This window comes from Loxodonta africana, chromosome 10 (genome assembly GCF_030014295.1).
Source record: "Loxodonta africana isolate mLoxAfr1 chromosome 10, mLoxAfr1.hap2, whole genome shotgun sequence".
In the NCBI taxonomy this organism is placed as follows: Eukaryota; Metazoa; Chordata; class Mammalia; order Proboscidea; family Elephantidae; genus Loxodonta; species Loxodonta africana.
This window is the reverse complement of record NC_087351.1, coordinates 57,115,152-57,132,240: the sequence shown is the minus strand read 5'-3', so window position 1 is coordinate 57,132,240 and position 17,089 is coordinate 57,115,152. Positions and strand designations below refer to the sequence as shown.

Genomic DNA, 17,089 nt, shown 5'->3' with positions numbered 1-17,089 from the left:
ACCTCCCCAGCAATAATTTTCACCTTCTTGCTTTAAGTGAAACTTGGTCTCCCATGAGGACACTGCTTTCCATGTAGTGGTGGCTGCTTGCTCCTTCAAAACTCATACTACTGGGCCTGAGGTAGCAGGTATTCTCCCTGCTTCTCCTGCCACTTTCAAACTCTCCTCCCTAACTCTTCACCAAAGCTTCCCAACTTAGACCTAACATCAGACTGTATCACTCACTACTATTGTTGTTGTCATCTACTGACCCAACAGGTCACTCTCCCTCATGCCTCTTAATAGTTTAGCTCCTTACTTGTTGTCATTCTTTTCAACACTAACTCTATCACAATTCTTGCTGATTTTAGTATCCATGTAGATCATTCTTTCTGGCCTTAGAGTCCCTTATCTTTCTCCAAGATATGGTGGCACTTATTTCCTATTCACTTCCAGGATCATATCCTAGACTTTATCATTAATAACTGCTATCCCTTCATAATCTCAATTTCAAGCACTGCAGTCTCTTACACTAACCTCTTGCTTTTACAGCCTTCTAGAACCTCAATTCTGACAATTTTCCAACCCCAGGTCTTATAATGCCACTCATCCTACCATCTTTTCATTGCTTACCCTTTACCCTAGCTTAAGTTCCACTCCCTTGCATGTAACTTCAACTTCCTTGCTCCTCTCTCACTTCATATTTCCCTGGCCAAACTACAACACTGGGTTATACATAACACTAAATAGACAGCTAAAAGGACACTTATTTACAGCATGAGAGCTAAAACAAGGCAGAACATCACCTTGCTCGACCTCAGCTTGGAATATGCATATCAGGCAACTCAAATTGTTCACTAGCCTGCACATGTACACAAATGTACAGTGAATATTGATAAATTTTAGCGAGTAGGAGAATTTGCAAATACAAAATCTATGAATAATGAGGACGGACTATATATTCCATTGTTTATTCAACATCTCTACTTGACGTTAAAAACAGTGCTACTCAAAGAGTATAACCTGTTGCCATGGAGTCGATTCTGACTCACAGCGACCCTACAGGACAGAGTAGAACTACCCCATAGAGATTCCAAGGAGCGGCTGGTGGATTCAAACTACTGACCTTTTGGTTAGCAGCCAAGCTTTTAACCACTGTGCCACCAGGGGGCAGAGCACTGAATGGAATCCAATGAATCTGATGCAATCCCACTCTAATTCAATTCCTGTTCTTCCATCAACTATACATGAAAGAACTGAATTCCAATTTAAATCCATTCAATTCTGTTCTTAACTGCACATATAGTACTTCTTCCTCTGACCCTAACATCTAGATCAGATCTCACAAATTAAAGGGCACAGTCTTCGACTGCCAAGTCTGCCCACCGCTTCAGACACAACCACAGGCTTGGGAGCCCCAGGCTACTCTCACTTCTGACTTGCTGGCAACAAAGTCAGGGCTTTACCCTACCCCCTCAGGTAATAACAGTCACAAGCTTTGAGTCCCTACCTGTCCCTCCACCCCTCAGCTTGCTGGCTTACTACTCCCTCAGTTTGGTAATTCACTGGAATGACTCACAGAAAGCACTCTACTTACAATTACAGTTTATTTGTAGGAAAAAAGGGTACAAATACAGAGACACACAGGGCGAGGTCTGGAAGGGTTCCCAACAGGAACCTTTCATATCTTAAAAAGGGATGTGCCGCCCACCCATAGGAAACCCTGCTGGCATAGTGGTTAAGTGCTATGGCTGCTAACCAAAAGTCAGCAGTTCGAATCCACCAAGTGCTCCTTAGAAACTCTATGGGGCAGTTCTACTCTGTCCTACAGGGTTGCTATGAGCCGAAATCGACTCATTGGCAACGATTTTGGTTTTGTTTTTTTTTTAAACCCGACCACCTGCATCAATGTCTATCACCAACCAATAAGCCCATGGAGTTTCCACATCCAGAGCCTTTATTGGGGCCCCATCATGTAGGCATGACTGACTGAATCATTGCCCAATGGTAGAACTCATGCTCCAACCCCCCTCCTTTGAGGTTGGGTTGATATCACCTGACTATATTTATGGGATGGCCAGCCCCCCCACCCCTGCAAAGATTGATCTCATTAACATAACCTATTAAGTAGGTGTGGCTTGAAATCCTCACCAAAGACATTTTGAAGATTATCTCTCAGGGACCAAAGACAAAGACCAAATTCTTGGAGTACAGTTAATTGTAACCCCCACATTCATGAACTGGTATTGGGCCACAAACTGTTTATTACTGGTCAACAGGGTAAGTACAAAAATTGACAGTAAGGGCTTAGAAACCTAACAGAATAAATTGTGGCACAAACTGTTTAGCACTTAACTACTAGCTGAAAGACTGGTGGTTTGAACCCTCCCTGGGGGGTCTTGGAAGACAGGCCTGGCAATCTGCTTCCAAAACGTCACAACCTTGAAAACTCTATAGAGCAGTTCTACTCCACACACACGAGGTCACCGTGAGTTGGAATTGACTTGATGGCAACTAATAATAACAATAATTTTTTTAAAAATTGGTCTTGAACTTTGTTTCTCATTAATTTTTTTCTAGTAATTCATTTTTATTTTGATTCGAAAGTATCATCAGTCTGTGACATATCGGAAGGAAATAACTTGGTCCCTCATTAGTTCTGAGAGTTTTAAAGGCATTAATCTAGTGGGTATGTCAAAGTAATGCATCCAAAACCAAGCTTCTGATATTCTTTTAAAACATGGCTGTTCTCTGCTCCAATCTCTCAAGAATGACTTCCCATCTCACTCAGAGTAAAAGTCAAAGTCTTTAAAATGGAAGTGGCCTACAAGGCCCTCCATTTCCTCTATGACTTCACCTCCTATTTCTAAATAAATGAATAATTTATCTGATTATTTGCATGAAAGCTCATTGTAGAAAAAACATTATGAAAGAAGTTATGAATAGGAGTAATAAAAATATTCCCACATAAAAATTCTGGCCTACATAAAAATATTATCAATATAAGAGTAATGGACAATGCAAAATCAATAAGGTTTCTGATGATTATCTGACAAACTCAGGAAATGATTGCTTTGGGCAATATTGAAATTGGCCAAAGATGAGGTTGGATACTGAGTATTTCAAATAATAAAAATGTTTGACCCCAAGGCAAAAATCCACTTTATCTTCCACTCATATATAAATGCACGAATAATAATAATCACACACTAGATGGCTGAAACCCTTTAAAGTAACTATGATCAGACTTGACACTGGGTAAAAATGCTGTCATCTTCAGACTCGGGAAAACCTCCTAGACCCTCCCACCAGATCCAGTCAGCTTAAAACCAATTCTTCTAAGTGCAGTGAAAACTGTAACTCGCTGTCATCGAGTCAATTCCAACTCATAACGACCCCATGGTACACAGTAGAACTGCCCTATATGGTTTCCAAGGAGTGCCTGGTGGATTCGAACTGCTGACCTTTTGGTTAGCAGCCATAGCTCTTAACCACTATGCCACCAGGGTTTCCAGGAGGATGAGTATAAAAGCTAGGGGAAGAATGAGAAAGCAATTATGAATATGACTTATCATCTACTGATGTCTACAGAATCAAGAAAGGACCTGTCGAAAAAAATTAATCATTAAAGATATACCTAATTGTCAGTGACTACTCGAGTGTAGATCTACAGCTAATCTGCAAAAACCTGTACACAGTTGATAAAAATCAAGTCTAAAATTTCCCTCAATGTACATTACATACATGGCACTTAGAAAACTTACCTCTTACAGAGAACATAAGGCTAGTTTATATACCTTCCATGTTTCCCTGTGACCACGCTTTTAAAATAAAATTTTAAATAATCCAAAAAAGCAGATAAACTCATTACTGATTTGGAATAAATTATTAAAATGACTCAATTAATTAATGTACCTTTACAGAAGACTCTACAGTGTGATCTCACTTAATGCTTACAGCAACCCTATGAAGTATCCTTACAGATAAGGAAAATAAAGGCGCGGGAAAAAAAAAAAAAAGATTTGTAAGTGATAGAGCCAGGATTCCAACATAAGTAGCATTCCAGACTGTTTCTGATTAACCATTTCACTTTATATTACCTTATTTTAAAAAATTTCAAAACCACAGACATTTGTTTGCATCTTTAGAAATATGCCTATATCTATTTACATGTTTACTAAAAATTTTCTTTACGATGTAGCCAAGTATCTGACCAGTGAGTTAAAATCAAGAAGGCATAAGTGCAAAGCTCATCAATTTTATTTTTATTTTCATTATCTCCAAAAATAATTACCTCTACTTGCTCCTTGTGGGTAAAACCCTTCGTGCTTTTCCCTGAGGAATGGCCAACGAAAGTCATTACTTTAATAACTGGCTGATGTTGAAAAAGCATTTCTGCAATTTCTTGAACACTATCTCGAAATGATGAGAAGATCATAACTCTGGTCTCGTCACATTTCTTTTTGGAGGTGTTCTGATCTATGTAACAAAAAATGCCTTAATTACAAACTTTTAAAAAGCATATGAAGAACTAGTTCAGAAAACAAGCTTGAAACTACATACTAATCAACAATAATTCTTCTAAAAAATTTAAGGCATCTTGACCTTTTTCTGGTTTTCCCCTCTAACTTCTCTAGTAATTTCAATAATCTTGGCTCCCTATCTCTCATTGGCTGTCATAAAATTCTGAACAAATCAAATAAGAATTACCTGAATCACTTTTGAACAGTCTTTTGATTCATACATGATTCCTGTTTGTCCCCCTTTACCTTCTTGACCTCCTGAGACAGACAAAAGCAAAGAACTACACAGCTCACACTAATTTCAAAAATCTTCCCTTTCCTTTCTGTTCCTTAAATGCACTATCTTAATCCCGGCCATGGTATTCTGTCATTGAATCTATCACATTTTCACATTCTCCAAAGATAACTGCAAATTATACCCTCCAGTCATCACAAAGCTGTTCCCAATGTCTCTGTGATTAGAAGGCAATGATGTTGTTGTTAGGTGCTGTTGAGTCAATTTCAACTCATAGCGACTCCATGTGACAGAGCAGAACTGCCCCATAAGGCAGTTCTCCTCCACATCTTTCTCTCACAGAGCTGCTGGATGAGTTCTTACTGCCGATCTTTCGGTTAGCAGTGATCTTATTTATCTGGTGCTGCGATAACAAAAATACCACAATTGGGTGGCTTTAACAAACAGAAATTTATTTTCTCACAGTTTGGGAGGCTATCAAAGTCAGAGCGGCAGCTCTAGGGAAAGGTTTTCTCTCTCTGTCAGCTCTCAGGGGAGGTCCTTGTCTTTTTGAGCTTCTGCTCCTGGGTGATCTTCATGTGGCTAGGCATATCTCTTCCCCCATCTCTGATTCATTCGCTTGCTTCTTTAATTTCTTCTATATCTCAAAAAAGATTGACTTAAGACACACCCTAAACTAATACAGTCTCATTAACATAACAAAGAAAACCCATTCCCAAATGTGATTACAACCAGAGTCATAGGGTTTAGGATTTACAACACATATTTTTGAGGGACACAATTCAATCCATAACACTGTCTTACCTCTAAACTGTCTTCCTAGGTTATCACAACCATTCCTGAGACACTCAAGTTTATCTGTATATGTGTAAATATATATATTTTATATATGCGTAAATACAGTCCAGACCTTTTTTTTTGAGATCCAGATTCACTTATTCAATGTCTGCTTGACTTCTCCACTTGAATGTCTCAAAGGCATCTCAACATGCTTTCTGTTTCTTTTCTATGTGCTTCTTAATGTTCTCTGTTCATAAATAATCTGCAAATACACACACACGTACACACCGATATGACTCCTTTTTCCCTTCATACTCTATATCCAATCCATCAACAAATACTGTTAGCTCCAACTTCAAAATATATCTAGGCTCTAACCACTACTCAACACCTCCACCACTATTGCTTTCGTGCAAACCACCGTTACCTGGCAATCATTCTAAATGATTACAACAGCTTAACTGGTCAACGTCTACACCCCACAAAACTACCAGAGTGATCTTTTAAAAACCTAAGTCACATCATCTCACTCCAATGCTCTACCTACCTCTGTTAATAGTCACACAAATCACAAACATTCATAGAATAAAATCCAAAGTTCTGACCTTGATCTACAAATCCTATAAGATCTAGCCCCTAACCACCTTTCCAACCTTCCCTAGTACCAACTCTTACCCTCATTCACACTTCTCTAGCCACACTGGCCTATTTAACCAAACCAAACCAATTCCAACTCTTGGCGATCCCACGTGTGTCAGAATAGAGCTGTGCTCTATAATGTTTTTAGTGGCTGACTTTTTGGAAGTAGATCACCAGGCCTTTCTTTCAAGGAGCCTCTGGGTGGATTCAAGTACCCAATTGTTTGACAAGCAGCAGAGCACTTGATCGTCAAGCACCACCCAGGGACTACTGGCCCGTTTACTGGTCCTTAATCACACCATAACCTGGAGCCCTGGTAGTGCAGTGTTTAAGAGCTCAGCTGCAAACCAAAAGGTCCACAGTTCAAATCCACCAACTGCTGCTTGGAAACCCTATGAGGCAGTTCTATCCTGTCCTATAGGGTCACTATGAGTCAGAATCGACTTGACAGCAACTGGTTTGTTTTTTTTTTTAATCACACCATACATTCTACCACCTCAGGGCCTCTAGATCTGCAATTCCCTCTGCCTAGAATAATTCTCCCTCAGAAATCCACAAGGCTTGCTACCTCACTTCCATCAGGTATCAGGTCAAAATAACCTGAAAGACAGGCCTTCTCTAAACACTATCTGAAACAGTACTCCCCCCATGACTACCTCTTTACCTGTTATTTTTCCTACCATTACATTATATATTGTTCTACTGTTTCTCCTGTATTGCCCTAGACTTACTTTTCTTTTTTCAAACTACCTTATTCTTAACATTCTCACCACTCCCTTTGCCCCCCACCCACTACCATCATGTCGATTCCAAATCATAGTGATCCTACAGGACCGAGTAGAAATGCCCCATAGAATTTCCAAGGCTCTAATCTTTATGGAAGCAGACTGCCGCATCTTCCTCTCACGGAGCAGGTGGTGGGTTTGAACTGCCAACCTTTTGGTTAACAGGTGATCACTTAACCACTGCACCACCAGGGCTCCCTTCTTTGCCCCCATCCTCCCAAATTTCTCAAGAGCTTTTGTAGATTCATTAACCAGCACAATGAAAAGCCCACCTTCTTCATGAGAACTGTTAGCACAACCTAACAAGTGAGAATTTTTAGCTCTTTTAATAACTTTGTCTCATCTTGAAACGAATGAATATGACCTACCATTCCATGACTTGAAGTGCTGAACTACAACTTCTTCTAATTTCTTTAGCTTTGGATGACTATAGAAAAATTTCTTATCTTTGTCTCCTGCCCCCAAAAGAAGAAAAAAAATTACTTATTTTTTCTATATTCAGTTATCTCTCCAGTTCAAAATTGATATGTTAAAACTTATTTCCTTTTAATTTAAACAGTAAGTAGCATCTGGGTAGCACATAAGCCTTAATGTAAAACAGTTTTTTTTGGAAATTTCACTGAGAGAGAATCCAAATGGAAATCAGCAACAAAGAAAAAATATATGTATTTAGTTAAGTTCTAAATCAGTTTTTGGTAATTCTGAGAATTTCCACTCCCAGTAACAACAACTATTGTCATCTATTAAATATTTAAAGTCCTTGGATATATATCAGCTCATTTAATCCTAACTTAAAGAACAAAATCTTTAAACATTTAACAGATCTGTTGCTACAAAAATGTAAGTAATCATGAATAGGCACATGCAATGATGGAGCAAAATTTCAAAATTAATCATGATAAAGAGAAACAATATAAAACGTCAAAAGAAAAATCAAACCTTTTCGGATAGCAGAAACACCACTTTCTGAAGTATTACGTGTATGTGCAAACATGCCCTCTAGATGACTAAAGAGTTTCATGAAGTCTTCATTTCGGCCGAGTTCATTTTTTGTCCGAGTCATTCCTTCATAAATTAAGAAAAGGTTTTCCAAATAAGTAAACTTGATAGCTAAAATAATCAAGTTTATTTCCTAAAAAATTAATTTTTAGCAATAAATAAATGCAAGTTTTTCCAATTTAAATATGAAAACCATCCACTTTTTTTCCAGTTCCACATACACATATGTATTGATGCATGGCTTTCTTTTTTTCCTGAAATTTATCAAAAACCAATAAGGCCATTTGCTACATAATTATCCCATTGCTTTTTATAAGTAATAACATTTGCAATAATCCAAAACTGTTCAATATGTTATCTTAAGCCAAAATAATACATGGCAATGTTTTTAAAAATAATTTCGCAGATTTTACCTTTAGTTCCATCCATAATTCCACAAAGGAATAAATATAATGATCTCATTCCCATTTGCTGCAGTAATTCATAACCATGATATAAACTAATACAAACAGCAAACTCTCCCTCAATTATGCCTTGCTGTAGTCCCTAGAAAAAGAAGCATATACCAAATTTAACCAGAGAGAGAAATGAAGACATTTTCTTCCAACCCAACTGGTCAGGCCAATAGTCAGTGTAACATTTACAATGTAATCGAAATGATCATAACAATTATTCCCTTCTATACTGACTAAAACTGATCAACTTTATTGAATGTTATGTTATAGGTTATTGCTATGGAAAGGTATCGATGTATTTTTCATATAAAATCTTTCTTTTTATTTTTTCTTGAATGCAACAGGAAACAAATTTTAAAGAAAATAAGGGGGGAAATGTTTGTCATATACTGTTTCTCTTTATATGTACAGTATTAGCAGTCTACAGATTTGTTTGTTCTTTTAAAAATATTTAATAAGCACCTATTATATATCAGGTACTGAGCTGAATATCTGGTATACAATGGAAAATACGTCCCATATGGGTCTGTCCTCACAAATGTTTCTGGCAATCAGCACAAATATTTAATCAGAATGTTTAACACCAACATTTAAAACCAAGTATACATGCCAAAATAATATCTGGCACTGAGCACCTGACACTGCTCTAAAAAAAAATCACTTATACAAATTCATTTAATCTTACAAAATCCCTAGAAGGTAGGTACTATTTTTATGCCCAGTTCACACAGGTAAGGAAGTTCACACAGCTGGGAAGTACTAGAGCTAGTATCTGAACCCAGGGAATTTGGCCCCGAATCCTTGTGGTTTTCACCACTACTTTATATACTGTCTCTCGCAGAAAAGTACACATTCCTTTTCTAGAAGCCCGAAACAGGTTTATCTAAACGATATGATAGTTTTAAAAGAAAAGTATTGAGAATATATTTTCACTATTTCTTTTATCTGGATGAAGACTTTTGTTCTCTACCTCACACTTTCAATAGCATTTAACTGGTATGTATAACATGCACATTTATAGGAAAAAGACCTGGCAATATACTTCCATAAAGATTACAGCCAAGAAAACCCTATGGGGCAGTTCTGTCACAGAGGGTCACTGTGAGTCAGATCGGCTCAACGGCACACAACAACAACATAACATAGGCATTCAGTAATAGTCATTTTAAATGTTTCCAGGATAATAAATACCGTAAAATGGCACCCTAATTACCTGAAAAGGTAGAAGCACCTCCTTGCAAAATATAAACTCTCACCACTAAAATTAAGCTCAACCGGTTTAAATCTACTATTTCAAATTTCAATGAACTTTTAACTACTAGCAGAAATTAAAACAAATGTTAGTAAACCAACCAAACCAAACCCTGTCGCCACTGAGTTGATTCAGGCTCATAGCGTCCCTATAGGAAGGAAAAGAACTGCCCCATAAAATACACTGCAATTTTACAAAAAAAAGGCTCACTTAGCAGTCCCCCCAAACACTACAGGATAAAAGCCCACATTTCCTGTTCTAACATTAAAAGCTCACTCCTAAGAGGTTACAACCTAGATTAATGATCATATCTGACTTTCTCAATCCTCTACCCCAGTCAAATTGGTTTGCTCATTGTCTTCTTCATGCCTCCGTTTTGGACTGCCTCTATTCTTTTGCACATGCATTTCCACTCAGCTCAAAGAATGACTCAATGCCTTTTTGTGCTTGTGAACTTATCTTCTGACTTTGTATCCAGCCTGGTGGATATATTCCTGCTAATCAAACTACTTTTTTTCCTACAGAGGTTAGAAATAAGTCACTTACCATGATGCACTCTCTAACCTCTGGTATAGAGAATAAGACTAAATGTTTTGGGTCTAAAAGTTAGTTAGAACGTTGCCCCATGACCCTGTGACTTTGCAATACAGAAAGGGACTAAAAGACCAATTCTCTATTAAAAGTTAAAAGACAAATCTATCTTAATTCAAACCATTAAATGGTATTCTTGCTACATTTTTTCATGCTTTTATAAACTATATAAATAATATCTAAGTTCTTTATGAGCTAATATTTAACAGTAAAATTAAACATATACAAAAAACAAAACAAAAAATTTTTGTTCCTGGTTCTGAATAAAAATTTAATCTATCATCAAAATGTATTTAGATTTACCTACCACAATATTTGGAGATGGGTTTTTCCTAAATTGATCTCTTGCCAGAATTAGCTGGTATTTTGTAAGGCTGGGGATATCCCTTCTCATTAAAACATTCCTCTGAATCAAAGAACTGGCAAATGCTTCCAAAATCTGCAAATTTTAAAGCAGTTTAATCTTTGTTTAAAAAGTAAATTTTCAAATACAATCATTTCCTTACATACTAAAATAGGAGTTACACAGCATTTCAAATTCTCATGGGCTCCAGACTTCCTAGAGCCACGGAGGGTGAATGAACCCCTGCAGCTACTGCCCTGGATAATCAATCTTTAAACCTTAAAACAAAAATATTCACTGAAGTCTCCTTAAAACCAAACAGTAGTTTAGCTTAACTAGTAAAAAACGTCTGCCTTGAGCACTGTACTCTTTTAAAAACTATTTACATGGGATCAAATTGATAACAGCAACTTAAAAGATCAGATAGGAACCTCAGAGAAAACAAATAGAAGAATATAGTATCACTAAACTGTACATGTAGAAACTGTTGAACTATTGTATGTTATGCTGCGTATATTCTCAATGATAAATTTAAAACTTTGCAATTACATAAAAAATAGGAGTTATATATTAAAAAGTCTGTCTCAAAATGAATTTTTAAATAAACACAGCAAAGATAATAATAAAACTTTAAAGCACTTGACATCTACCCTAGATAATATCCACAAGAGTCAGCATAAGCTATTATTAGATTCAGTTATAATTTAGAAACACATTTGTTTGTTTATTTCTTAATTCCTCTTCTGCCTCCCGCCTCCCCCCCAGCACACACCGTAATTTAAGCACCATGAAAGGAGGGCCTTTGATTTCTTTATAAGCACTTAGTGATAGTATGTTGCATCCTCATCCTCAGTGTCTAAAACAGTCTGGCACGCAGGCCCTCAGTAAAAATTTGTAGATGGTTCAATAAATCAAAAGGTAGTGGATATATTTAATTTCATTCTTTGATTCAATCTTTCAACAAGTATTTAGTAGGCACCTATTATGTATCTCTGAAAGCAGAGAATACCAGAAAGCTGTTTACCTGTGTGGATCAAAAACAAATTACAGGTAATATTGCAGAGAATGGGAATTCCAGGAAACTTCACTGGGCTCATGCAGAACCTGTACATAGACCAACAGGCAGTCATTTGAACAGAATAAGTGGATACATCGTGGTTTAAAATCAGGAAAGGTGTGCATTTAAAATCAATCTATACGCCGAGCAAATAACCTGAAAAGCTGGATTATATGAAGAAGAATGCAGCAGCAGGATTGGAAGAAAGCTCTTTAACGACCTGTGATATGCAGACGAAACCACCTTACTTGCTGAAAGAAGACTTGAAGTACTTACTGATGAAGATCAAACACTACAGTCTTTAGTATGGATTACATCTCGACGTAAAGAAGCAAATATTGTCACAACTGGACCAATAAGCAACATCATTAAATAAGCAGAGAAAAAATCCAGTTTGTTAAAGGTTTATTTTACTTGGATCCACAATCAACGCCCATGGAAGCAGCAGTCAAGAAATCAAAAGATGTACTGCATTGGGAAAATCTGCTGCGAAAGATCTCTTTAAAGTATTTGAAAGCAAAGATGTCACTTTGAAGACAAAGGTGCACCTAACCCAAGCCATGGTATTTTCAACTACCTCATATACATGTGAAATCTGGACAGTGAATAAGGAAGACCAAAGAAGAATTGATACATTTGAACTATGATGTTGGTGAAGAATGTTTAGTATACCACGGACTGCCAGAAGAATGAACAGATCTGTCTCAGAAGAACAGCCAGAATACTCCTTAAAAGCAAGCATGGCGAGACTTTGTGTCACCTACTTTGGACACGTTATCAGAAGGGACAAGTCCCTGGAGAAGGACATCATGCTTGGTAAGGTCAGCGAAAAAGAAGACCCTCAAAGAGATGGACTAACACATTGGCTGCAACAATGGGCTCAAACATAGCAATGATTGTGTGGATGGCACAGGAATGCGCAGTGTTTTGTTCTGTTGTGCTTGGGGTCGCTATGAGTCAGAACCAGCTCGACTGTACCTAATAACAACAATATTATGTATTAAGCATTGCCCTAAATGCCTGAGATATTGTCGTTAAGACCAATGGACTCTCTATTTTCATATAGTTTACATTCCAATGAAAGGAAGTAAATAACAAAGTGAACAAATAAATTAGATAATTTCAATTATGATAAATGCATTTTGTATTTCCCCTGTACAGACGGTTTTCTACCACATACAAAACATGGTGCTCATTCTAAAAATTTGAAAGGATTCTTCAACAACATATTAATTATATAAAATGAGGTTACTATATAATCTCACATAAAACAAAAATCCTCACAACTGGACCAATAAGCAACACCATGATAAACAAGGAAAAGACTGAAGTTGTCAAGGATTTCATTTTACTCAGATACACAACACCCTGCAGGGGTCAAGAAATCAAACGACGCACTGCATTGGACAAATCTGCTACAAAAGGCTTCTTTAAAGTGTTGAAAAACAAAGATGTCACCTTGAAGACTAAGGTGTGCCTGACCCAAGCCATGGTGTTTTCAATCACCTCCTATGCATGTGAAAGTTGGAGGATGAATAAATAAGACCGAAGAAGAATTGATGCCTTTGAATTGTGGTGCTGGCAAAGAAAATTGAATATAGTAAGGTCTGCCAAAAGAATGAACAAATCTGTCTTGGAAGAAGTACAACCAGAATGCTTCTTAAAAGCAAGGATGGAGAGACTACGTCTCCCATACTTTGGACGGGTTATCAGCAGGGATCAGGAGGGACATCATGCTTAGTAAGGTAGATTGTCAGCGAACAAGAGGAAGACCCTCTTCAAAATGTCTATTTACACAGTAGCTGCAACAATGGGCTTAAGCATAACAATGATTGTGAGGATGGCACAGGACTGGGTGGTACTTAGTTCTTTGTACCCAGTGTCACTATAAGTCAGAACCAACTTGACGGCACCTAACAACAGCAACATATATTCTCACAACAAGATTCTGTTAACAAAAATAATTTTATTACCAGTTCATCTACCAAAACCCTGAATTGTGATTAAAATGGCCCACCTGGATATATGCCTTTTGGATTGCTGCAAGTTCTTCACCAAGGGGAACAACAACCTTCTCAACTCGTCTTTCATGAGAATATGGTAAAATATCTGGAGAATCTTCAGAACGAAGCTCTATCTTCCCAATCAGTAGGTTAGTAATAACCTGTTGCACAGCCTATGCAAAATCAATTTAGTATAATTATATTACACGTCAATTTTTTTAGTTTAAGTCGCTACCAGAATTAAAATAGTAGTAAAATTTTGAAAGATGCATTAAAAATTCATATTGTTAAATATCTTTAAAAAACAGGCAAAACTATAAAGAACATCAGAAGTGGCACAAAACAAAAAATCAATTGCCAGCAAGTCAATTCCGACTCATGGGGACCCTACAGGACAGAGTAGGACTGCTGCATAGTTTCCAAGGCTGCATCTGTAAAGATTTACATCTTGTGATGCAGAAAGTAATGTGCTCAAAAAAAAAAGTTGTTGGTTCAAGTTTAAAGGACAAAAGAGCCATCTTGAAGAAGCTTGCTATGACCAAAGCTGGAACAATCTGAACAACAAAATTAATTAGTACTGGATTGTAGCCCACAGACTAAAACATCCATTAGCTCATACTGTTGTAAATAATTGAGTTAATAAATAAATTGCTGAGAAAAGATGGCTCTTCATTATAAAAGAATTCTAATTAACAAATGTAAAAGAAGTGAGGGCAGTAGGAAACAACAATCAGGCAACAGTACAGAAATAACTGTTACAAGGAAGAACCTTCTGTGGATGCTAAAATTAGAAGGCAAAATGTGATGAGAAACAGGATACTTGCATAGCATCAAAATATCTCCCTGTAAGATACTTATTCATTACAAAGGGAAGGCAATAGTAATTTTACAGTGGAAAAACCCTTCACCAAATCAAGATTAACATCACACGTAACAAAACATGCTGCCATCACATACCCTCTGGTATGTTATGCTGAGAAAGGCACACTTTCATTTCTGGGACATTCTTGCTCAAAATCTATAACCTCACTTTAATCAAGACAAAGCAACAGACAAACCCAAACTGAGCAACATTCTACAAAATAATTGTCCACTACTCTTCAAAACCATCAAGATCATGGAAAACAGAAAAGACTGAGGAAATGTCACAGACTGGAGAAGACTCTGGAGACCTGACAACTAACTAGAAACTCCACGTTAGTTATTAGTATTGTATCAATGTTAATTTCCTGGTTTGGGCCATTTTACTATGGTTATATAATATGTCCCACCACCTGTTTGTCAGTTTCTCATACTGTTGTGGCTTGCATGTTGGTTTGATACCGGAAGCTATTCCAGTGGTATTTCAAATACCAGCAGGGTCACCTGTGGTGGACAGGTTTCAGACGAGCTTCCACACCAGGACAGACTATGAAGAAAAGCCTGGCAATCAATCTACTTACAAAATTATCCACTGAAAGATGAGTCCCCTAGATTGGAAGGCACTCAAAATACAGAGTGGCTGCAACAATAGACTCGAGCATACCAACAATTGTGAAGACAGTACAGGATCAAACAACAACATTTCATTCTGTTATACGTGGGGTCACAACGAGTCACAGCATATACGTTAACTGTAGAAGTACTCAGAATATGGCCTTCCACCTTTCCCTGTGACCCACAGATGAACCTTGTGCTTAGGATCAGATGTGACAGCCTGGCTTCTTGAATGAGACAAGAGTGGGGCTCCCTCCTTTCCCAGGACGTCTTGACCCAAAACACATCCTTAATGTTAACATTAAGGAAAGCAAGGTACAGGTATACTGAGACTTTTCAATCTTTGCAAATTTTCTCAAAGTCTAAAATTAGTTCAAATAAAACTTCAAAAAATCTGAAAACAATTAAAAAAAAATTTACTATTAAAAAATCCCAAATTTTTCATAAACAGCTTTAAGTGATTCTTATGCACACTGAAGTCTGAAGACTACTAATTTACAGAAACTTCTAGAACTACAGAAGGAAAGCTAGGCGTGTTGTAGGAAATGCTGTAGTCCTAAAGTCAAACTAGATAAATACTAGAATGGAAAACTGATCTGGCCCTACACAGCAGTTCTTATTTTCTTAAGTTTTAATAAATGGAAATAATTTTACTTACCTTTATATCACTACCTGGGGTGGCACTGAGAGCCAAGATTCTAAAGTGATTTGTGTATTTGACTAGTTCCCTTACAACCTTAAAAAGAAAAAGAAAAAGTTCTTTAATTTCATCTCCCCAATGCAAAAATAACAGTGGGTCTGTTAAACAAGCTTATTACATACAGTCCATCATCATTACCCCAGGGCATTGATGGTCTAGTGGGTGAAACTACCACTAGTCACATTACCTGAAGAACAGTTGATTTGTTTATATTCCACATCAATTTAAAAACACATTAGGGCTTAATCTATATATAAAGCTACCCTGTAAAGACCTAATAGAGTGAAATCAAAATACTCAAAGGGCTACGGCAAGGTCCAATGGAAGAGGAAGAGAGTCCACTCTCCATTATTTGGGTCACAGTCTGGCTTCATGTGCAAACTTACCAGATGACAATAAATTATAATAGATAAAAATTGAAAAAAAGTTTAAAGAGCAAGATGAAATTAGATTTGAAATTAAAATCAGTTTTTACAAAGATTTTAAAGATGTTAATTTTATGTGGAAGGCTTAAAATTTTTTAATTAAGCTTATTCATTAAAAAATAAGGCTAATTTGAGATAATCTTTAAAACTGAACTTTCACTTTATATCTTAAAACATTTCCTCAATGGCACCAAAACACCTTTTTAGGTTTTGCAGTTTTCTAGTCAGCACTCCTTTCTGGTATGATTAATACTGGAAAACCTGCAGGACTCCCTTATGCTCTTTCATGTGAGGTCCCAGGACACAGGAAAAAGGAACCCTAAGTAAACTACGTTGCAGGAACAGCTCTCAGTATCCCACAGTTCCTATATTAAACATAGGAATTAAACAGTAAACTCCAATTATCCAAAAATCATTCTAATGTCAACCCGCATCAAGGATGAATTCAATAAGACTAACACTGAATCTTAACAAATACTCAAAAAAGATTATTTATGGAGGGTTTTTTTTAACATGTTTAAAGATAGCATATGAAGACTAAATTATACTTAATTGAGACTCAAGTAGTATTACTCTAATTAAAAACTGATGCAAGAATCCCACTTTGGTGAGTGGTGTCTGGGGTCTTAAACGCTAGCAACCAGCCATCTAAGATGCATCAATTGGTCTCAACCCACCAGGAGCAAAGGAGAATGAAGAACACCAAAGACACGTGGTAAAGATGAGCTCAAGAGACAGAAACATAAACCAGACGCTACGTCAGCCTGAGACCAGAAGAACTAGATGATGCCTGGTTACCACCAATGACTGCTCTGAAAGGAAGACAATAGAGAATCCCTGATAGAGC

At 37.0% G+C, this 17,089-nt stretch overlaps 1 protein-coding gene across 11 annotated transcripts in view; it reads right to left on the bottom strand.

The window, feature by feature from the left end:
* FANCM (FA complementation group M) overlaps positions 1-17,089 on the bottom strand; it is a 75,554-nt gene that overhangs the window by 53,371 nt on the left and 5,094 nt on the right. For 9 of the 11 annotated variants that reach the window (XR_010323153.1, XR_002785299.2, XR_002785300.2 and 6 more), the window contains exons 3-9: positions 15,776-15,853; positions 13,656-13,814; positions 10,546-10,677; positions 8,354-8,486; positions 7,881-8,006; positions 7,310-7,396; positions 4,274-4,458 (exon numbers count right to left, since the gene is read on the bottom strand). Coding sequence is in view for 7 of the 11 variants with exons in the window: in XM_023546133.2 (XP_023401901.2) it covers positions 4,274-4,458; positions 7,310-7,396; positions 7,881-8,006; positions 8,354-8,486; positions 10,546-10,677; positions 13,656-13,814; positions 15,776-15,853 (900 nt within the window). In the remaining 4 variants the exon portion in view is untranslated. The other 2 variants (XM_064292417.1, XM_064292418.1) reach the window with 2 other exon arrangements.